This window comes from Mytilus trossulus, chromosome 1 (assembly GCF_036588685.1).
Source record: "Mytilus trossulus isolate FHL-02 chromosome 1, PNRI_Mtr1.1.1.hap1, whole genome shotgun sequence".
Classification (NCBI taxonomy): Eukaryota; Metazoa; Mollusca; class Bivalvia; order Mytilida; family Mytilidae; genus Mytilus; species Mytilus trossulus.
In genome coordinates, this window is record NC_086373.1 from 16,537,170 (window position 1) to 16,561,621 (window position 24,452).

General features: G+C 32.2%; 1 protein-coding gene across 2 annotated transcripts in view; it reads left to right on the forward strand.

The window, feature by feature from the left end:
- The first annotated feature begins 12,717 nt into the window (after positions 1-12,717).
- LOC134716741 (microphthalmia-associated transcription factor-like) overlaps positions 12,718-24,452 on the forward strand; it is a 31,916-nt gene continuing 20,181 nt past the window's right edge. The window contains exon 1 of one of the 2 annotated variants that reach the window (XM_063579748.1): positions 12,718-13,333. In XM_063579748.1, coding sequence (XP_063435818.1) covers positions 13,044-13,333 — 290 coding nt within the window. In that variant the 5' untranslated portion in view covers positions 12,718-13,043. Of the gene's footprint in view, positions 13,334-24,153; positions 24,370-24,452 lie in introns of those variants that run through there. The other variant, XM_063579753.1, reaches the window with a different exon arrangement.

A 24,452-nucleotide genomic window follows, 5' to 3' on the forward strand; every position in this document is an offset into this window, starting at 1 on the left:
TATATCTATATTCAATTATTCAACATTTACTACATATTACACAAAAATATCACAAGGCAATAATATCAACACAATAATAAAAATTAAATGCTATGACACCTTCAGTCTCTTGCACACAGTTATTGTTCTTTAAAAAGTGTTTTTCAAAAACATTTCTCATACAACTTTCCCTACACAAAATTCATACAGGTATGTTATATAATATTTTACAGTGTATTCAAATAGTCTAATAAGATCAACACTACTGTTTTTTTTTTTTTAGTAAATTCCTTCTTCTGAAGATCGATATCTCGCTATAAATAACATGAAATTGACATAACTTTCATTTTCGCCTCTGAAAGATCAAATTAAACCGAACAAATACCCCTTCATACTCTCCATCATTAATGTTGTCAGAATCAACATTATCAAATAAAACTGACAACTTTTGTCGCAGAACATAAAATTCGAATTTCTCCATTTATGGGGAGATAACTCTTATTGTAAAATTTGTATTCTGAAATTTTAGTAATTTTTATTTTTTTACTTGTAGGAAGAAAAAAAAGTTCGATGACACCCTTTTTGCTTTTTATTTCATAAAGAACATTATTAAGATATGTTTAAGATAAGTATAATTCTATCGGAAGAAATATCAATGTTCCACCTTAAATGACAAATTTGATCAATTTTGATTTAATTTTGACTTGTTTCTTGGAAACTATATTAGATAGAGAGTGCTTTTAATGTGCTAAGATAATGAGTACGATCTACGAATCAGTATATGATGGTAGAAATCATCAATGGACTCGACATTGAGTTCTCGTCTTTGTTTGTCTTACATATCATAAGAACGCATGAAGGAATTTATTTCGACGACTCCTTATAGGAGTTGTTGTCCTTTATTGACGATGTTTACCTCTCTTTTTTTGTATTTGGCCTTCTATAATAAAAATCATCATCCATGAACGGATACTTTGATTACAAAAATTATAAGTAAGGCCGCAAGATCCACATTTTCCTGTTAAAATAAACTGGCACTCTTGCCCTTAAATGAAGCTTTTGTTTTACACTTTTGTGTTTTGAGCAGAAACTAAACACACAAAATGATTGGAAATACAATATCAACATTTTTTTTGTCATGAAATATATCTATGTCTTCAATGTTGGAAAGAGTCCATTGTTGATTATGCACCTAGACCTAGATGAAAACTCATCATATTTACCAGGATTGGAATTGTGTATTTTTGCCAGACGCGCGTTTCGTCTTCAAAAGACTCATCAGTGACGCTCCAATCTAAAAAAGTTAAAAAGGCCAAATAAAGTACGAAATTGGAGATCATTGAGGACCAAAAGTTCCTAAAAATTTTGCCAAATACAGCTCAGTAATATATTCATGAGGTAGTAAAGCCTTAGTATTTCAAAAGTTCAAAGTTTTGTAAACACTTAATTCATATAATTATGACCATATCAATGATACTAATGTCCAAACAGAAGTGCTAACTACTGAGCTGGTGATACCCTCGGAGAATAAAAACACCACCAGCAGCTGCATCGACCCAGTGGTTGTAAATAAACTCATCATAGATACCAGGATAGGAATTTTGAAGTTGTGCCAGACGCGCGTTTTGTCTACTATAGACTCATCAGTGAAGCTCGAATCTAAAATAAGTTAAAAAGATCAAATGAAGTACGAAGTTGAAGAGCATTGAGGACGAAATATTCAAGGTAATTTATTCCTGAGGTAGAAAAGCCTACGATTTTCAAAAGTTCAAAGTTTTGTAAATAGTAAATTTATTATTATGACCATATCAATGATAACCCATGTCAACACAGACGTGCTGACTACTGGGCTGTTGATACCCTCAGGGAATAATAAAAAAAAAAACACCAGCAGCGTCATCGACCCAGTGGTTATAAATAAACTCATCATAGATACCTGGATAGGAAATTTATTGTGCGTCAGAATGCACGTTTCATATACAAAAGAAGAGCATTGACGACAAAAAAATCCTTATAAAGTTGTGCCAAATACAGCTAAGGTAATCTTTCAAACATTCAAAGTTTTGTAAACAATTAATTCTTTTTAAGTATGACCAAATCAATGATAACTCGTGTCAACACATAAGTGCTGATTACCGGGCTGATGATACCCTTGGGTAAATTTCCCTTTCGTTCCTTAATAAAAAGAATCTCCCCTATCTAAGTAACACTGATAAAGTTTATACAGGAATTTCAATTCCTAAACACAAAGGGGTTACATGTACGTCCAAAGCAGTGTAGACATTACTAGTAATATTAATCCCCATATATAGATATTTCTATTTTCACTTGTCCTGGTATAAATATATAAATAGAAGTAGTTCGGGTTTAGACCTTTATATTATTCTTTTGGTTCATTTTTCTAATTATCGACGAACACCAAAGCCAATTCTACAGTTATATTAAGATTGTACTTATATTGCCTTTGTACATATGTTTCTTCTTTTTCTGATTCATGCTATTTGTGATTCAAGGATTGTGCTGAGGTTTTGGACTGAGTAGTTTTGTAATTAAGGACTGTTAAGTTGTTTGTAAAACATAATACATTGGCTAGAATATTTATCAAAACTTCGTTGGTGCGTCTCTCAATCCATACATATAAGTCTTCAGTTGTTTTATTTTGAAGTAATCAGAAAAGTTTTGAAATATTCGGATCAGCAAAGCGAACAAGAAACTAACGAAAGAGATTTTAAGTAATCCCTAGAATTTTTGCTAAAATTACTCATGCTTCTTTACCCTTGTCATAATTTTTTGTATTTATTTCACTAGACAATGTTAGAAATAAAATGGTATTAGATTGTTTCTAATTTACGATTTCTTTTAATTTAGGGTAAACATTTGACTGGCGATCAGTAATTCAGATGTACATGCAAGTAGTTTTCAAGGAACCTAATTGTGAACTAAAATCTAGATTGAAGACGCCTCCGGGTGCGGGAATTTCTTGCTACATTGAAGACCTGTTGGTGACCTTCTGTTGTTGTTTTTTTCTTTGGTCGGGTTGTTGTCTCTTTGACACATTCCCCATTTCCATTCTCATTTTTTTATTTTTTTTATTCTCTAAATACGATAAAGAATACTTTATTTCTCATAAAACTACAATAACATAGTTATAGATAACATACATAAATAAAACTATAAGGAACAATTATTACATGCATATGTGAACAATGAAATTAACATGGAGGACTGGCTTTCACATTCATAACTTTAAAATATTTACATAGTTTTTCTGTCTTTATATAATTTATAGATATTGGTATAACAGATTTATTTGGGAAGTGACAGCTTTCACAATAGATGATAAAGAACTTTAAATTACGAAGAATTGTATAATTGGCATGGTTATGAAAGACTGATTCTACCAAAAGACAAACCAAGGGGGGTAACACAGTAAAAAAGACCACAAATTACACCTCATCTTCTTATTTTTACATAGGTGATTAAAATTATGTAACATTACATAAACCTTTTCTACACACCATGGAAAATGGAAATACGATTTTTTTACTTTAAGTAACTGAATAATGATAAATAATTTGAACATTTAAAAACACCTTTTTAAGATGAACATGGGACAAATGAATTATACATAATCCGTGAAAGAACCAGTGCTTAATGATAATACCTTATTACGCATATTTACATTTATGTATAAAACAAATTTTACAACAATGATTTCAGCATGAGTCCCCTTTCTTAGTTCCTAAAAAGGAACCCATACTTTGTACATGTTCAAAATTTATTGGATTTAGTATATATGGTGTTGATTTTTTGTAAGTAAATTCATATAGTGAGTATTTTATGAGAACAGTTCAGATAAGTAATTGTTTCTTATATTATTTCTTTCGTAGTGGAAGAAGAAATGAAATACGTCATCTAAATAATTCATAACATATGGACTCGGTTAGCAGATAATTATTTTTGATCAATGTCTTTCATTTTCTTTTTTTGTGTATATCAAGTATATTTGTATTACGTTAGTATCAATATTTCTTTGTTCGATAGCAAAAAGCAGTTTACTTTCCCTATCGTTTACTAAAATAATGGTAAGCAGAGAGACAGGAAATAAATTCTTTTTTTGAAAAAGCATTGATGAGTAAAAAATATTGAATCTGCTAACCGAGTCCCTGTGATTCCTATCTTCAGCAAAAAATACTTTGTCTAAGATATTGAGGTACTTACATTATATAGCTTACAATACAAGTTCTAGGTTATAATGATACAATTTAAGTTTGGATGTAACGCGTCTTCGGATTGGCTGACGTTATTTTGTTATCAACCCATAGACATAATTTAGCCATGTGACCGTGTCACGGAATAGAAGTTTCTTCATAATATAAGTTCCGAATGACAACAATATTCTGGAAAAATTATTTCCACTGGAATAAAAATTACGTGAGTAAATATGCCTAACGGAATAAATGGTATAGAATATTTGTTCCAATAGGAACAGGTATAATGATATTGTTTATAACAAAGTTTCCATTGGAACTTCTGTTAAGTGGAACAAATATACGTTGACAACCGTGACGTCATGGTTTTCTACGATTAAAAATGGAATTTAGAATTGAATTATAAGAATTGACTGTAATATTTTTTCTGTCTATTCAAAATGAAATAAAAAATGTGGTGCACACTGTTAAATAACCCGCTACGCGCGTTATTCAGTGTGCACCAAACTTTTTATGTTATTTCTTCATAGACAGAAGATATTACAGTCATTTCTTAAATATTTTAAATTTCGTACTTAGTTTACGAAATGGAACAGTGTGTAGAATCAAAGTACCAGTTTCAGTCTAGCTAGATTTAGTACGGTTGTTGATGTGATTCATAAGTGTTTCTCGGTTCTCGTTGTTTTAGCTCACCTGGCCTAAAAGGCCAAGTGAGCTTTTCCCATCACTTGGCGTCCGTCGTCCGTCGTCGTTAACTTTTACAAAAATATTCTCCTCTAAAACTATTGGGCCAAATTTTTTACCAAATTTGGCCACAATCATCACTGAGGAATCTAGTTTAAAAAATGTTTTTTGACCCGGCCAACCAACCAAGATGGCCGCCATGGCTAAAAATAGAACAAAGGTGTAAAATGCAGTTTTTGGCTTATAACTCAGAAACCAAAGCATTTAAAGCAAATCTGACAATGGGTAAAATTGTTTATCTGGTCAATTTCTATCTGTCCTGAAATTTGTAGATGAATCGGACATCTCGGTGTTAGGTTGCTGCCCCTAAATTGCTAATTTTAAGGAAAATTTGCTGTTTTGGGTTATTATCTTGAATATTATTATAGATAGAGATAAACTGTACACAGCAATAATGTACAGCAATTTAAGACTCAAAAATAAGTCAGAATGACCAAAATGGTCAATTGACCCCCTAAGAAGTTATTGTCCTTTATAATCAATTTTAAACAATGTTCATAAAATTTGTAAATTTTTACTAACATTTTCCACTGAAACTACACGGTCAAGTTCATTATAGATAGAGATAATTGTAAGCAGCAAGAATGTTCAGTAAAGTAACATGTACAAACACATCACAATCACCTAAACACAATTTTGTCATGAACTGTCTGCATCCTTTGTTTAATTCACATATACCAAGGTGAGGGACACAGGCTCTTTAGAGCCTCTAGTTATATATATTAGACAGGTGATTTTCCTGTCTGAATGGTTTTACACTAAACATTTCAGGCCCTTTAAAGCTTGCTGTTCGGTGTGATCAAAGGCTCCGTGTTGAAGACCGTTTTATAATGGTTTACTTTTACAATTTGTGACTTGGATGGAGTTTTCTCAGGGGCACTCATACCAAATCTTCTTACATCTATAAAATGTTAACCGGTTCTTCACGTTGCTTTGGGGACAATTTCGGTATAACATTTGCAATTTTATTTCTTTTTATAACAAATAGCATTGAAGGACATTCACCAGGTATGAAATGAATTTGGCGGGGAAAAACTGTTAACTGCAAAACTATCAAGAAATCTTCGGTTATCTCCCATTGCATGGTATCTAAGCGATAGTATACTGGTCCAAAACATAATTTCTATACATTTACAATATACTTTTAAATAAATCTATCGACTTACTATGAAATATAAGCATGCAACCAGTTTTAGCATTGCATTTTTAGTTCAATAAAAGGATTAACTTTACAGTCAGTCCTAGTTCATAAAGTACGATAAATTCTCAAAGTTAACCTTTAAAATATATATAGAGTAGGTAAATTTTTAGAGGTTGAACATATCATAATTCAGTGATATACTAAACCACTGTTAAACACCACACGCGGGGGTGGCGGCTTTGAAGCGAAGGAAAACGAACAAAATAGGTACAAGTATATTTTTTTTAAAGTTGTTACCATCAAATAATAAGTTGAACGAAAATTGTCGACACATGAACAATCACACTTTTCATAATGTGGGGATTGCAATTCCTCCCAAAAATAGTTTGATAATACCTTGATAAATTTTTCTTCGTTTTAAAGCCGCCATCCCGTATCAAACATTACCGACAACGTTTTAGCACCGGAAAAGGATTTTTTTTTAAATTCAGAAGTTGCACTGTATCACTTTTATACACCACCTTCAAAGCATTGGCCCTATACGTTATTTGGAAACCAATAATTTGGTCTTTTTTTATTAATAAAATGGCTTCATATTTGGTCATCAGCTTGACAGTGATATTTTGTAACCCCTGGGCAGATACCGACTATCTGTTTTACGATATTTTGAATCTTTTAATATCTTGAATAAATGTAAAACTTTTCGTCACATATTTCTCAGAAATATCTCAACAGAATGACTAAAAATTTGGTTAGCAGCTCAAAATAGATGGCATAACCGTTTCACAGATGATATCGGATATGTTTAATACGTCGTAATTACAATCCACGTCCCTTTGCATTAATGTCATCTACCGAATAAGACTATTAACCGTGTTTGTAATAACATTAGCAACACGACGCCACATGTGGAGCATGATATGCTTACCCATCCCGAGCACCTGGGATCATCCACAGTTTTGGTGGGGTTCGTGTTGCTCAGATTCAATTTTTTTCGATTTATGAGTTGGGCTGGTCCTCTGGTATCTTTTGCCCCCCCCCCCTTTAGCACATCACCATTTTTTTTTACTATTGTGAACCGGACTAACTACGAAACCATTTAAAAGACATTTCACCACAATTCCTTTGACAAGGAAGACTACTACTATCGTGATCAATAGCCTTTCTTATAACCCCAACATTATTCACTCGTCCATGTTTATCCTATAACTAATAGAAATGTTCTTACAATTTGTGCAATACTTTTTTGTTTTAATACTTATACTATTTAGAACTATTTATTCAATATGAAAGTTTCAACTGTCAGCCATATAAAAATAAGAAAACGTGTTGTATGCCAATGAGATAATTCTCCACCAGAGACCAAATGACGCAGAAATAAACATCTATACGAGGTCACCATACGGCATTCATCGATGAGTAAAACACATACCGCATAGTGAGCTATAATAGGTCACGAGATGACAAACGAAAAACAATTCAAATGAGAAAACTAGCGGCCTAATAATTAATGATCAAAACAATAATTTAATTTACCAAACGACAACCACTGAAATAATTATAGGCTTCTGACGTGAGAGAGGCACATACAAAATGTGGCTGGTTTAAACATGTTTTCTGACGCCAATTCCTTATCCTTACATGGTACATGTTTTGTAACGGCACTATTTAACTAGATTGGTGCATCAAATAAACTTTTGAATTAGTTTATTTTGTATTACAACACGAAAAAGAATCAACAATATCACATGGACAAAATTTGTTTGACCATATACTCGGACCAAATAAATTCAGACTTAGTAAGTACCGTAGTTCTGAAAGCATTGGAATATGTCTATAAATAGGAATGATTTACAAACACTTGACCACTGACAGTGCGTAAGAAATATTCACATGACTCTATTTATCAACCCATACGATTCATTCATTCATCCAATATAATCACGTGTCTTGTTTTATAATTAACCTTTAAAATCATACTTACATATATACATAAAAACTTTAAAGGAAAGAAAGACGATTTTTGGTATGTGTTTTTAAATTTTATATCTTATACTAAACTATTATTTAAAATACATGCCTTCAAATGGTCTACGACCTATCTTTTCAAGAAGAAAAATCATTTCTTTGCTGATAGCATGAAAACGATAGCAGTTTAAAAGATAAAACAACAACACTTAGAGTTATCTTGATGATATTTGTTCGTTAGATAATTTTAAGTATTCTCATATATACTGAACTTTGCCCAAAAGAACTTACCTTAAATAAACCTAATCCGTCCTTCTCTAGATTTTATCACTAGAAATTCTACTAAAAAAACTTAAGATGAAAGGGACGATTTTTCTTTTCCTATTGTTAATTTCCTTTTTTTGGACGGTAAACTCGTTCGCTATAATGCTCGTGTTTGTGGTGACGTGTTTATTTCAAATAGCGTAATCTATGTGTTGCTAGCATATTTTCAAGTAAGGGATTTCGCCACTTCAAATTACTTAAAATTTTACTATTTTTTTCCGAAGATACAAAGATTTTAGTTTAAACATATATATTTATAGTGGATTGGGAAACAAGTTTAGAATTTTTGAAATATTAAGGCTTTTTCTACCTCAGGCATAGATTACCTTAGCTGGATTTGGCAAAATTTTTAAGAATTTTGATCCTCAATGCTCTTCAAGTTCGTACTTTATTTGGCTTTTTTTTTTTTAACTTTTTTTATTCGAGCGTCACTAATGAGTCTTTTGTAGACGAAGCGTGCGTCTGGCGTATATACAAAATCCTGATATCTGTGGTGAGTTTATTTACAACCACTGGGTCGATGCCACTTTTGTCCCCGAGGGTATCACCATCCCAGGAGTCAGCACTTTTTGTGCTGACATGAATTGTCATTGATATGGATATATATATATATATATAAATTAACTGTTCACAAAATTTAGAATTTTTGAAATACTAGGGCTTTTTTTACCTCAGGCATAGATTTCTTTAGGAATTTTGGTCCTCAATGCTCCTCAACTTTGTACTTTATTTGGCCTTTTAAACTTTTTTGGATTCGAGCGTCACTGATGAGTCTTTTGTAGACGAAACGTGCGTCTGGCGTATATACAAAATTTAGTCCTGGTATATATAGCGAATATGATTCAAATTAGCCAATTCGAATCAATTCGAATTAAAAAAAGAAGAGTGTGTGAACGCGATTAGCGAATTATATGTTACCTCAGCAATAGAAAGAAGCATGCTTAACTTATTTCAACTTAAGGATGTACTTAGGTGAGGTTAGGTAAAAATTAATAAATTAAGAAGTTAAAATTGATATTTTAAGTTGGTAGAGAATCAACTAAGGATAAAAATAATTCAAAAAATATTGATAGGTCATGGAACTCCTTTTCGAGATATTTGAGATTTAAAATATGGCGGGAAAAGACTGACTCTGACTTTTACCTTATATTTGCATTGGTATTATTAGGTCTCAAAACAAAAGAAATAAAATTAAGAATCTTCCAAAGTTTTGGTAAATGACCTTTCATAAGCTATTAAGTCTTATGTGAAAAAATAAATGGGTGTTATGGGGCAAAATATTTTACATTGTATTGTATGGAAAAACACCAAGGAGTCCGAATACTTGACACAAATTCCAAAACCTCACCTAAGTACATCCTTAAACTGTTGTTTTCTTTTTTTCTGGGATAATTTTTTGAAATTTATTCTGAAATTGTTTTAAACAAAGTATATGCTCATTGCAACAATTTAATTAGATAATAGTTAAATACGTCTAACAGAAAATACCAAAGTGAACAAAATTCTCCAAGTCGAAATGAGATCCACAAAATCACGGCAAAATGAAAAACGAAAATCGACAAAAGTACAATCAATAATTATCTACAAAACAATACATAAAAGAGTGGACAACTCGAACCACAATAAAAGCGATCGCCAAAGCAGGTGCTCCGGTAGGGTTATCATATCCTGTTTCTTATGTGGCACCTGTTGTGTTGTGTAAAACTTCCCAATGATGACTTCGTTTTCACCGTTAGAAATTCTTGGTTCAGTAGTTTCCTTGTATAGAAATAATGGTAGGAAAAACAAGCACTTAAACAAATGCAGGTGCTACTTGAATATTGCTACATAAAACTCTCAAGTTTGCAATTGAAAAGTTGCAACAATCTCGTTTAAAGTAAAGTATAGTTCCCAACCGCGCTTCATTGTCAATTCTAAATGTAAGTCAAAATATGTGAGGCACACTTTTCTTTTTATTATTTCAAGTTCGAAGGGATAGATGAGTGTCAACATAGTCAACAAATACAAATTTGAGAAACTAAGTGAGAATTTATCTTCTGTATAGAGAAGGGTGTAGTTAATGATACCGGGTATTATCGTAGGTTCTTTTCATTCTTCATGAAAAGCTATAATTGTACAAGTTATATGATTGGGGGAACAAGTCGGTAAAAAAAGAGCGCAGTTTTTGTTCCCACAGGAGTACCGGTTGTCTGTTTGTTAAGCATGTCCTCAAAGGGGTCAATAAAACAATCACATTATATCAAATCATATTTTTGCACCTGCAACTTCATTTTTCTATATGCTAATTAGGCGGAAACCGAACGAAACATGGGATAAGTGGCCCCATATTATAAACTCCATTAAAATTTCAATCCATTTCGTATATTGGCTTTCCATTTATTATCCGGTAACCACATATGAAACTGGAAGTCCCCCAAACAATCAAGGACCACAACTCCGTAACGATAAAAGCGAATGTGACTCAATTCGAGCATTACTTTGTTTATATTATTGGTCCAAAAGAATCCATAAACATTTTAATCAATTCCATGATGTAGTTCTCTATTTATCAAATGTAATGTAAAATGCGACGGATGGACGTACAGACGTATGCATAACTTTTTATAAGTATGTACCCCATAATTCGATGCGGGGGAATACAATATCCAGAGGCCGACATATGGGCTATAATAAAAGACCGTGCGATACACTCATTGCTAATTGATACCGTTGACAACCCTTTGTTAAAGAGTAAAGGTTTCATGGTCAAGATGGCCAAATATTTTGAAGTTAGTTAATTTTTTTGTTATGCTTCCGTGTGTTATGATTATTAAACACATCTTCGAAGTATACATATCTATTTTTTTTGTTAATCAACTTGGCTACTTGTAGTTTTTAAATGATCGAAATGCAATGTAAGCAATAATTGTGTGCATGTTTTTTAATTGACAAATGTTGTAAAAGTGCAATACATTTTAAAATGAATCGTTTCCGTGTCCGCTTTAAAAGAAGCTATATCATAAAATGCATTATAATTATTACAAACATGAATTCTGGTGTATAAGTAATTACACATTTGTCTTTATTATTTGCAGTGTAAAGGTCGTACTAAACATTATGCAAGCTTGACCTATGATAGCTGCATCGTTTCATTGGTTAGCCATTTACTTTTATTTTTTGGGGGTGGGTCTGATGGGTTGATTTCGATTTTTTATTTAAAGAAAATAATATATGAACGTTTTGGTGGTGTTCCAGGGGTCCTTTCAAAATTCAAAACCCGTCCTTTCAAAATTGCTGGATCTGTTTGCCCACCCACATTAGTAAAAAAAAAACACCACACGTCTGGTATCAGGCATAGCGGATCCAGGAGGGGCTGAGGGGCTCGGGCCCCCTTTCGTGGGAAAAAATGTGTTTGATTATATAAGGAATGATTGGAGCGCCCCCTCCCCCTTTTATCAAAAAGTTCTCACGAGATCCGTCACTGTGACAGGGTATACTTCTTCTATATAAGTCACTGTACTATTTTTAGTATATAGATAAATGAAATACACGTCTTAACTAGCATAAACAGAAATTTGTTTACTTTTTAGTTCCAGACAAGAATACTATTTTTAAGACTCGGACTGACTATTTTTAAGACTCGGACTTCTCTTGAACTGAATTTTAATGTGCGTATTGTTATGCGTTTACTTTTTACATTGGTTAGAGGTATAGGGGGAGGGTTGAGATCTCACAAACATGTTTAACCCCGCCGCATTTTTGCGCCTGTCCAAAGCCAGGAGCCTCTGGCCTTTGTTAGTCTTGTATTATTTTAATTTTAGTTTCTTGTGTACAATTTGGAAATTAGTATGGCGTTCATTATCACTGAACTAGTATATATTTGTTTAGGGGCCAGATGAAGGACGCCTCCGGGTGCGAGAATTTCTCGCTACATTGAAGACCTGTTGGTGACCTTCTGCTGTTGTTTTTTTTATTTGGTCGGGTTGTTGTCTCTTTGACACATTCCCCATTTCCATTCTCAATTTTATATTTCACCGAAATGAAAATGTAAGCGTTAGTCAGACTGGTTGCCCCTTATGGGCTGCGTTATTTTGTATTAGCGAGTAAATTTTTTCGTTTTTCAAATATTCAAATTACATCAACAAAAGATATCTTTCTAATTATGTATTTTTAACATTAATTTGTTCCTGGTGTCAATCGCTTGTGTTTATAACATAAATCTGACAGAATGTACCGGTACTTATTGGTAAAAAACGTGTAATGATTTTAAATCTAACAAATGAAAACAGTGTATTCAGGTGTTAGAAGACACAACATGTGTAAATAAAATAATCAACTAATGACCGAGGTGAACTTATTTCCGCCTTCAAAAATGTCACTTACAAGAATATTAGATCATTACAAGTAAATAAGAATTTGGTAGTCTTGTTTTAGCCGAGGGGAAAATCCAGAGAAGTTATTTTGGACGATGGTCACCTTACCCAAGGATAATCTTTAAAAGTCAATGTTTGAAAAGTGGCATGTATTGTTGGATATTAAAATTGAGAGATAGCGAATAGTTTACTATGAGATTATTAATCGAGTACAATTTTGTTTATATAGGTAGATCAACCATAGGAGGCGTGACCGAATATTCGCTCACAACTATGAAATTTTATCTGTGCGAATGAAGGTAAAGAGGACAAATTTTCTTCAAAATGGTCGTGACATGCGGAATAAATAATGGATATGATTCTGAAAAGCCTCTCGATTCTCCGACATTACCGCAAGGACATGGGGACATTGCAATGCCAATGGAGACTGCATACTTGGGATCCACGAAAAACCAAAATTCTGAAAATGAGTGTCGAACGGAATATGAAAATGTTGATAATAAACCTATTATTGTTCTAGCAAAATGCAATAAAAATGGAAAAATAGTGTTCAGAAGGATGATGAATTCTAAAAAGATGAAGAAGAAAATAAATAAGATAAAAGTCGTCAAAACGTAAGTATTGCGCAATAATGTGTTATGCAACTGCAAAAATAGAACAGCCCCAAAAAGCATAGTTTCGGACACTCGAGTCTACAGTCGCAAATCAATAGTAATCTGCATGTTTTTGCATGTTTTGCATATGTTGATTAATGTCTTTTTTACTTATTATTGTGAATATATATCAATATACTTGTTAACCTTCTAAATACATGTATACAATAATGTAAGTGTTTTGAATTGATTAATACGGATTTCCGTACTACTATACTTAAACTTGCTTTTCCATTATCATTTTTGAAAAGATTTCTTACATTATAAAACAGGACATGCAATCATTGTTTTTCCGGTGATGATAGGTCCTGTTCACGAATTTTCAGAAATACATTGTAACATTAAATCAACGATGTCCCACAAGTTGTATTCAACTTTTTACAAGAAGCAACATGGTCACAAAGTCATAGTACGTTCATCACTCTTTATATAAAATTAAACAATGCACACTATACATCATCGTCCTTTTGTCTCTGGTGGGTAGATAACCATGTCATATCTCATTATTTATAATGAGCAATTCTATTTTTGCATCTCTCAATAAAAGTATAGATATACAAGTAAGATTATACTTACAGGAAGGTCCCGAAAGAACATGCTAAACTGCATGCGTCCCCAAACCTAAATAGCCAAAAGAATACCTACATAGCTACTTTTTATAAAGAAATTTCGACTCTAAATCGCAAAATTACAAGGAATTAAGCCATTTATGAAGACATTTTGACTCTTTTCGCAAAATTGCAAGGACTTAAGCGAGACTAATTTGTAAAATATGTATAAATGGCTCAAACTTGTTTGATACCTCTGAAAATAGACTTACAGTGTATCAATCTCGTTGCTCAACGATATGTTTTTTAGAACGCAAAATTTCTTCTATTTTATACTTATCATCTCGAATCATGATTCCGGATACTTTGTGGTCTTTAATTGCAAATAAGGTACTGCTAATTACCATAAAAAATAACAAGATAAACTTATTTTGACGGAAGTGAATAAAAATTCCACTATAAATTTTTCTACACCAAATCAAGATTTTAATACTCATGCAAACATTATGCAAATTTGAAAAGAAGTACAAATATTTTGACTACCTATGTAAATTCGAACCCAGTATATTTTAACCTACATAATCCGTTGTAATATTGACAGTTTTGCGGTGAAAGTTAGCTTTATATGCAGTAGTTATGAATATAATTTGACGTGTCAATTTTATATGCAGTAGTTATGAATATGATTTGAAGTGTCTATTGTTTAGTTTTAGACCTCAAGATCTTTCGTGTGTAGGCACCATAGTGAAATTATTGTAGCATGTACTCTTAGTTATTTGTTTTCCAATATACATGTGCCTGGCTGTACTATATATAATTTTATTAAATGATGATTATGAAATGATCACGGACAACCTTTGAAAAAAAATATTATGTCAACACAAAGTTCACAATTCCACAAAATAACCACAACATATCAACGGGGAAGGGATTTGTTTATTGCGTTGACAAATTCCAACACTGGAATCCCTACTGGTTGTCAGAGCTCTACAGGGGTGTATAGTCATAGTTCCACTGTGGTCGGGCGTAAATTAAGGCGTACATATATTAGTAGAAAAAACAAAGGATATGGGGTATCCATCCATGACACAAAATCAGAACATGCATGTAGCAAAAACAAAAGCAAAGAATCAACACTTTCGTTACATGTATAAAATTCTTAATCTATATGCGGTCGTCTTGTCTGGTTCACGATGGCCGAGGCTTGTTCATAACGTTATTAAAAATAGACGGCAGAGAAGACTATATAGCATTTCAGAATTGTCAAATAAACCTCACGATAAACATATGCTATCTTCTTATATCAGGACCATACATTATAGAATATTCGTAGAGGTTAAACGGGGACAGACCCTTTTGTGAACATTTATCAGAATAAGATAGATAGTCTGAAATATACCTGTTCGACAAGACTAGTTTCTACCTGATATGCTTGGTAAATATTTCATCAACATTCTATATAAGTTTCCAGTTGGTTTTTAAAGAATTCAAAGGTTACGACGTTTCGTTATCAAACACTAGTTTGGTCAAAATTTTGTAAAATACAGGAGTGGATCCTGAAACAAGCAAACAACCCCAAGAAAGCTGTTCCTGGAATTCAACAGGAGAAACAATGGGATGCTAATGGTTTTTTTTTTCGGTGGTTATAAGTTTGGAATGAACACATTTATATAAGATGGTTCAGACCCATCATCTCAATCCCTCACTGCATAGAACAGGGGAAATATGGGTTCAAAATAGTAAATACATGATTTAACTTGGTAATTTATTTTTCCGTTAATAGGTCGTTTAAAATCTAACATTAACTGAAATGTAAATAAAAATAAGGAGCAACCAAATTATTTTTAAACCGAATGCACGTTTCTAATACGAAAGGTCAACATTCGGAACAATTTATTGAAAAAAGAGACCATTGCGTTTTAAAAGAAGTTTCTAGTGTGTCAATACTTATGTCCTCGGTATCTAATTTAGTGCCCACGACCTCTATAATTCTATGTAACTTTGCTTCGAGTCACAGCCTGATTTTGAATATTGTGATGATAACATAAACAGGGTATATAGAGACGTAGATATGCCACCTTAAAATAACTTGGCGTTCAAATGATAAGAATATGAAAAGATATCCCCATTACATACCCTGTCTGTCTGATATAGACAGAATAAGTCAATATCACATGGGAATAAGTCAGTTATTGAGATCTTTTGATAGAAGACTCAGTTACAAATTATCCCACCCCACGTCACCACCATCCCAATACCCGTATTTTCCCCAAAAATAAAGCTATGTTCTTTTTTACGAAGTACAACTTAAACGCACAAATTATGCACTGGGAATTTCTGGAAAATTCTTTAAATGCCATTTTTTTTAGGAGAATGTGTATTAAAGGGGTCTCCTCGTCTCTCGTAAATAAATGTAGATATAGGAAGATGTGGTACATGCATTTAATTTTTCCTTTTAATCTCCCAGTAAGTTAACGTGGTAATTTCAATTCGATGAATTTTAAAATAAGCTTCAAACTTTTTTCATAATCCTGAAAAATCTGACCGGATAAAATAATTCAATCATTTGCAAATCAGACTTTTATTAAGTTTTTTTTCTAAATAAGGCCAAAAAGTTTAAACTATTGATAATCTGCTTGGTACTTGTGCTATAAAAAATATCGCTTTTATTTAGATTCACATGTAATATTGCTTCCAGATTGCCACCAACCATCTGCAATCATCGAACCACTGAACAATTTCTGCAATATACTTTATTTTGTGACAATGACCTTCATGCATGTTTCAAACGAGTCACTATCTTTGTTCAGTTTAAATCTGGGACAAAATATACCTCAGTTTGTATACTCATCCCTATGTAAATGTATCGTATTACAATATTAATTCTAACCGGATTTTTCCAATTTTGTATACCAGTTTTACCATAATCAGCATTTCTCCGTATTATCAATATTTTGTTATCATATAATTATTTTAATTACGTCAATGTAATGTAGGGTTTTATTTCGGCCACAGTCATCAACACTAATCCTATCAAATATATCGGTTCTACAAAGTTTTGTAACAAGAGGCTGATAACTGGAAATTTCTATTCAACTTTGTTTATCATATTATTTTTGTTTATTTTCTCATTTGTTACTTACCATTTCTGTGAAATAACATACTAGAAGCTCATAGTTATGTGATTCAAGAATGCATATCTCCTAGTTGACACAATGTTTCAGGAATTGTGTTAACTATCATGATTTCCTTGATTGAAAATAGCTGCTGAAAATGAACCAAGGGGTATCTGTATCTGTATGTATACGTTGACACAAATTCTGGCTTTTAGGGGTATTAACGATCTCTTCCAAAATTCCAAACGCCATCATAACGTGTGTGTCGCAGATGGCTACGACAATGTAACCCTTGTTTAAGTAACAATCTAGCCCTCCGTTCCCTCGATTGTGATATTTTCAAACGTGAATTATGCCACGGAATTTACTGACAACGATGAACTTGATGGTGCCATTGTTAATACTTGAGATGAACTGCAAACCCTTTCGGGGCATTAATAGAATTCAAGGAATGCATGGTACCTATTAAAAAAAACTTTCCGTACAAATACGTCTAGAAGTAAAATGAACCACGAACATGAATGAGACATTAACAGCGACGACAATTATATACCTAGAAGTCAAGTTTCAGTCTTCAAAAAGAGACAATCGACTTTATTATATATATGAAAAGCTATTATCTAGATATAAAAAAAGGAGTTGGTTTTACCAGACTATCAAAGATCAGCCAACGTCCATATCAGAAGGAAAGAAATGTGAGCAAGATACAACTAGTGTTGTTCTTTGTTTGTCTCTATATTTTGACTGACTGAAGTACTCAATCTTGTAAATGTTTTAGTCTCTCCAGAAACAAAGGGATTACAATCCGGCGGTGGCGTCAACTATTTGTAAATACTTGTATATTTCATAGGGTGATGACCTGGGTGCCTCATACTTTTTTTTGTGTATATTCTTGATACTGTATACTACTATTCACGAAGTTCTGTATGACATATACCATTGTCCTTGTTCTATAATTTTTGATTGTAAAAGAAGCCCGCTCGTGCGAGTGCATTCAACGATTTTTTGCGAGTATTTGCCGTTTAATACATGTACGTCTCGGTTCACAAATTTAGAATTATATGTCATGAATTGGGAGGGAGTATAGGTAGGTATTCAATATAACGTGCTCTATAACCTTTAGTTAGTTATGGTCCATATTAGCAAATTTATATGAAATTGTGTGATCCGTATGGTATTTTATAAGATGCAAATTGCATTTTGGCCAATTTAGTTTATAGCAGCCCTGTTTTTTTATTAGACTTTCGGCGTTTTCGTGCGTAACATTTATATGGAAATCTGTCTAATGTTGATGACCTGACCTCTAGATGTCTATTCGTGTCGGTGGATTTCTGTCTCATTGACTTAAACGTCAAATGTACTTTTTCACACAGTTTCAAAATGTGGTCCAGTTTGGCCTAGTTGTTTCAACAGTGATGCGGGGGACTAGCGAAGAGATAACAATAGCTTAAAACTGTGCTTTTAGGTTAAGTGGACTAAAAAGAAGATAAAGATGATCATATTAACAAACAGAACATGTACATTACTTAATAGTTATATATCCCATATCTTACTTATCTATTTGATAAAAATATTTCTCGCATATTTGTGCTCAGTCATTTATTCAATGGAGGCTATTTCGGGGGAAATCAATAAAATTACGTATACAAACAAACTTTGAACTTTATTTGGCCTATTAATTTTTTTATTCATGCGTTATTGACAAACCTTGTGTTGACTAAACGCGTGTTTGACATACAAAATAAGCCTGATATTAATGATGAATGAATTTGCAACACATGCTTTTTGGAGTTTTTTTTTATTATTATAATTTTATATTTATTTTTATTTAATTTTTTTTTTGTGGGGGGGGGGGGGGTTCTTTCTTAAAACAGCGATAAGAACATCTTCATGAAATAGTTAAACAGAACTGTATATAGCATTTTTTGTAGGTTGGCTGTAATTGTCTAAACCGAATGTCTTTGCTTTGCAGTGTTCTGACGAAGCAACGTGTACACGTCAAAAGAAGGTGAAAATATCATGCTATAAATTATACCTCGCGATCCTCTGTTCACGCTTTCACCAACACAAACCTTAAACGTACAAATGTATTGACTTAACATGCGCACACAATTTTAATTCCTTTATATATAAATGGTTGCACATCCCCTATAAGGGTTAGTCACAGTTCACATATTAATTGCATTAACACAGATATTTTTTCTGACTTTGCATTTTCATGTTTACCTGCAAACACATTTATTGTTAATTCAAATAGCATAAACGGATATCTTTTAAAAGCAAACTTTATACAATTTCACTTATTGACTATTTGTAGAAGCTGAAATCCGGCTTGGATAATTTTTGAATGTCGAATAGTTTTAAGGGTCACCTCTGATAAACAAAATCAAAATAAATGTAAGTGTATATGAGTATGTTATTTCAAATATAGAGAATCTTAGTCTAGTATCTGTCATTTCAGATAAAGACTATCTTAGTCATGTATCTTGCATTTCAGATGTAGGAAATCTTAGACTCTAGGATCTTTCATTTCATATGTAGGGAATCTTATATTCTAGTATCTGTCATTTCATATGTAGGGAATATTAGATTATAGTATCTGTCATTTCATATGTAGGAAATCTTAGATTCAAGTATATGTCATTTCATATGTAGGGAATCTTAGATTCGAGTATCTTTCATTTCATTTGTAGGGAATCTTAGATTCTAGTATCTGTCATTTTAGATGTAGGGAATCTTAGATTCTAGTATCTGTCATTTCAGATGTAGGGAGTCTTAGGTTCTAGTATCTTTCATTTCATATGTAGGGAATCTTAGATTCGAGTATCTTTCATTTCAGATGTAGGAAATCTTAGATTATAGGATCTGTCATTTCATATGTAGGGAATCATATGTTCTAGTATGTGTCATTTCAGATGTAGGGAATCTTAGGTTCAGTATCTTGCATTTCAGATGTAGGGAATCTTATGTTCTAGTATCTGTTATTTTTAAAAGATGTTTGGAATCTTATGTTCTAGTACCTGTCATTTCAGATGTTGGGAATCTTATGTTCTAGTATGTGTGATTTCATATGTAAGGAATCTTATGTCCTAGTATCTGTCATTTCAGATGTTGGGAATATTATGTTCTAGTATCTACATTTAATATATATAGGGAATCTAAGGTTCTTGTATCTGTCATTTCAGATGTAGGGAATCTTATGTTCTTGTATCGCGTTTTCTATCTGTCTCTTAACATCAGTTTTCTAAAACAAGCTATATATGGTATGTCTAGTTAGATTAACAATATGACTATTTGGTCACCAACAAACGATGCAGAATGAACGATATGTGTGCACGTCGTCAATCTGTCGGTAGGGTATATTGTATGGCATATGCAATACTATTAGAATCCGTCTCTGTCTCCGCAGGATATTTTATGTCCCTTAATTTTATTGCACGAAAAATATTCCTTATGTGATGTTCAAAAGAATTTTAGGTTTTCGTTACTCACCGAAATCAAGAATAACGTCCATGCTCTAAAAATCTTATAAAACCGTTTAGGGTCTCTGTGTCACGGACTAACATTTTTCATGCAAAATATAAAAGTGGTCTTTCATAATGTTTGGTCTTTTTTAATCCATGGGGATCTTGATTTCAAGATGAGACCAGTACAGAATAAAATTCAATATGAGTTATTAGTTAATATACCATTATGGAATCCATGTATGTATTTCTTTCTTTTTGGGAACCGTTTGAGATTTTAACTCACCAATCACATAAAAGGCATCAACATGAACTTAATTCATATGTATCAAGTGGGCTATTATGCACAGACAAGCTGATACAAATTTTTAATATCTGAACAATTTATTCCAAAGTCTTCTATAGTAATGATTTTTTAAAATTACATAATAAAGATTTCAACTAAAACTACTTTTAAACTTTAAACTTTGGCACAGTAATTTTGAGATGAGTATAAATAATATATTTCACATGGAAATGATAATTTGCGTGGTTTTAAACAAGAAATCATTATGTAGATAAACGAAATTCTTGGCTTACTGGGATACCATCTTTAAATGAGTGTTTGTTGAGAGCACAAGATAACTGTAAACAATCGGATGAACTTTCTCAAGTATTGAAATTTGAAGGATTCTATGATAGCATGTCAAGGTCATATAGGACAAGGAATTTATTTCGAAATACGCTGATCACAAGTGATAGAAGAATATTGATATTCTTAGAGATCATGACAAATTAAAACGATGTCAAGAGACATTTTTTCACGTAGGAACGACATAAAATCAAATCAATAAAGGATGAACTATTCATTCAAATAGTTTGGGGGTTGGGGTCATAATTGCTACAAATTTTGTTAAATTGGCATCGATTTTATATATATCTTTTTTGGTCAATCAATTTTCCCAAATTAAGTTCAGAGGGGGTAGGGGTCAGTGAAAAATCTATATGAATTAAGTTATTTATACTACATTGAACTTTTGATGTCGTCCCCTACTTGAATAAGTCAATTATGCTTTTTATAAATATTGTATAAAAGATAATTCGGAGGATATTTTACGGTTTAACTATTGTTTTATACTAGATTATCAATGTAGCGAGTAGTCTGTCCTTTCGAAACTGGATCCTTTTAATATTGTGATAAAGGCTGAAACAGCTTAAAATAAATGACAATTGTTTACTATGTTGAAATAACACAGTCATGATAATAAGATCTATTCTGCTTTAAGATGAAACTATGATTTTACCACATTTTGTGTATTGTGTGGTTAGATTTATATATGGTACCAAATAAAATACAATTAAAAAAATCGGTCGGTATCAAAATAGTGACAAATTGTTACATGTGAAAAATAAACATTTCGGTATCGTATTCTATGGAAATAATATTAATAATAGTTTTTAAAAAAATTCTCAAACAACAACAGCACTAAAGCATGTCAATGTGTATATGTGTTTCATATGCTGAACACATCATCTAAATATATTTTACTCCCTAATAAATAAAGCAAAGATTTTCTTTTGCCCAGAAAAGGCTTCTACAACTCGTTGCAGATAGTTTATAATTTTATACATTGGAATCGGATTCAAAACTGAATGTGAATGGTTAGAAAAACATAAAATTAATGCATAAATATGACTGGAATTATTCTGAATGACACTCGTTAATGATTACAAAAAATAAAATATAAAACTATAATCTGTTTGAAAATGCAAATAGAGTTATCTCTCTTTGTTAACCTGAAGCAAATTGACGGGTTTTTTTTTCTCTCTCTCGGTATATGGCCTATTTACAGTTTCTCTCTCATGATGACATATTAACAGTGACCAATCTTATTGTTTACGCAGTTTCAACTATGTGATGCTAGAGCATAGCATCAGAGTTATATATTACAATGTATTATTATATGTCTCTGATAGCATTAAGATATTCTTATATATTGTAATGTGGACTATGAACAAGTTGTACCCAGATAACATATTAGCACTTGGAAAGGGGTTATTTTATACTGATAAAGACATTTTATTTAATATTTATAAATGATAAGATAAATAATACTTTCTCAAAGGTTATACATAGGGGGCACCAAAATTGTTTATTGGGGATTAGGAGTTGTTGGTGGGTTGGTTTGTTAAGAAACACGATTTGTGACGACCAGTAATGTATTTCTGTTTATTGGCATACACGATTACAGAAAAGACAGAACAACAAAAATGGTAAAAAAACTAAATTGGGAGGTTTAAGTTCAGAGGCCCAAAACACGTAATCCTCCTGTAAAAAGTAGTCCAGAAATAAAATTAACTCGCCACAGCCAAGCATGGAAGATCATGGAATGTCAGATAATTTTGATCATATCTAAATGTGTATAAGTACTCGTTTTTTTCAAGAAAAATTATCTTTTGGAAGCAACTACCTGTTCAGTATTATTCCATATTATATTGGTTTTATTTTAGTCTTTTTTTTTATATATATTATTACAATTATGCATTCCTACTGTTTTTTTTATTTAAATGTATTTTGAGTCACAAGTAATATTTATATAGGGAGATGACGACTAATGTTGTTATAACTTGTGTCCAATACCTTTTGCTACGTTCGCAAATCAAATATGTTTAATCTAAACTACTAACTGTGATAACCGTCACAGAATTTAACTCATTTTGACAACGTAGTTTAAAGGAGTATGCTTAACTTGCAGATTTCACTAAGTAACCTAAATGAAGTTAAGGTTGAAAAATCTGAACAGTAAGCCTTGTTTGAAGTTTGAACGGGGCACTTAAGTTTCAAAAATATCACATCATGTGCTACCGTTGGCACTCCACAAATGAGCCTTTACATTAACATATAGCTGTTCAGTTTTATGAATTTTCAACAATGAGTTAAACAGATATTATAAGCAGTAGGTGACCGTACAGTCTGTCTCCTGTGAACTTATATAAATACTCCATCCTTCGATCATGAGTTCTCGGCTGGATTTTTTTTTTATATATAAACAATGCCAAATAATATGTTCACGTAGGATCACATATAATATCATCTGTATACCTGATCTTAACAGTAATAAATACTGCTTTATATATTTATATGTTCAAGTGGAAATAAGATTACAGAATATTTCGTCCATTTGAATCTGGACTACTGAGTCCTATAATATAAGACTTCGTAGGTTCATGTCGTTTGCATTCAATGTTTTAATCGGATATTTTTATTTTACTATCCATGCTAAAGCACGACTCATACGAAGTCTTATATCATAGGACTAGAACTAGAACTGCGGCCAATGTCGTGACACGAAAGAACGCGTGAATTGTCAATGTCAATTTATATTTGTTTGTACGTTGTTGTACAATTCTTTGTAAATAGGAGACACTATTATCATCCACTATTTTAGATAATTAATCATTTTTCTAAACATCATTCCGCCATGCCATATATATAGAAGTCTATAAAAAGGACCAACCAGCAAGACTTGAAACTTCTTCGAAATAAAAATTAGCGGTAAATCTCGTTTTCCCGTAGGGTACCTCTTAATTTTTGGTTTTTCCCTTCCTGACGTTATTTTCTAAAAATAGACGACAATTTACAATATTAATTTTCATTGGATAAAAAACCTGACGTGAACACGACCTTGGTCCGAATGAACTAAACTGAAACGGGAAAGACGACATTTTGTTTGCAGATAAATATTATTTAGTGAGAAATTTGTTTAAGCATTGAATTCTTAGATGGGAGATTCTGGAATTGTTACAGATATCAACTCTTTGTTTGAGTCTGTGGAGCAGGAAAATGATGACAACTTTTATAAACTGCAGAGCAAGGCCATAGTTGGAAGGTAATTTTTTAGGACATGACAAAAATTATTTTAGATGACGTCAGGCCTCACTTCATAAATTTTATTACCTGGAAAACAAGTTC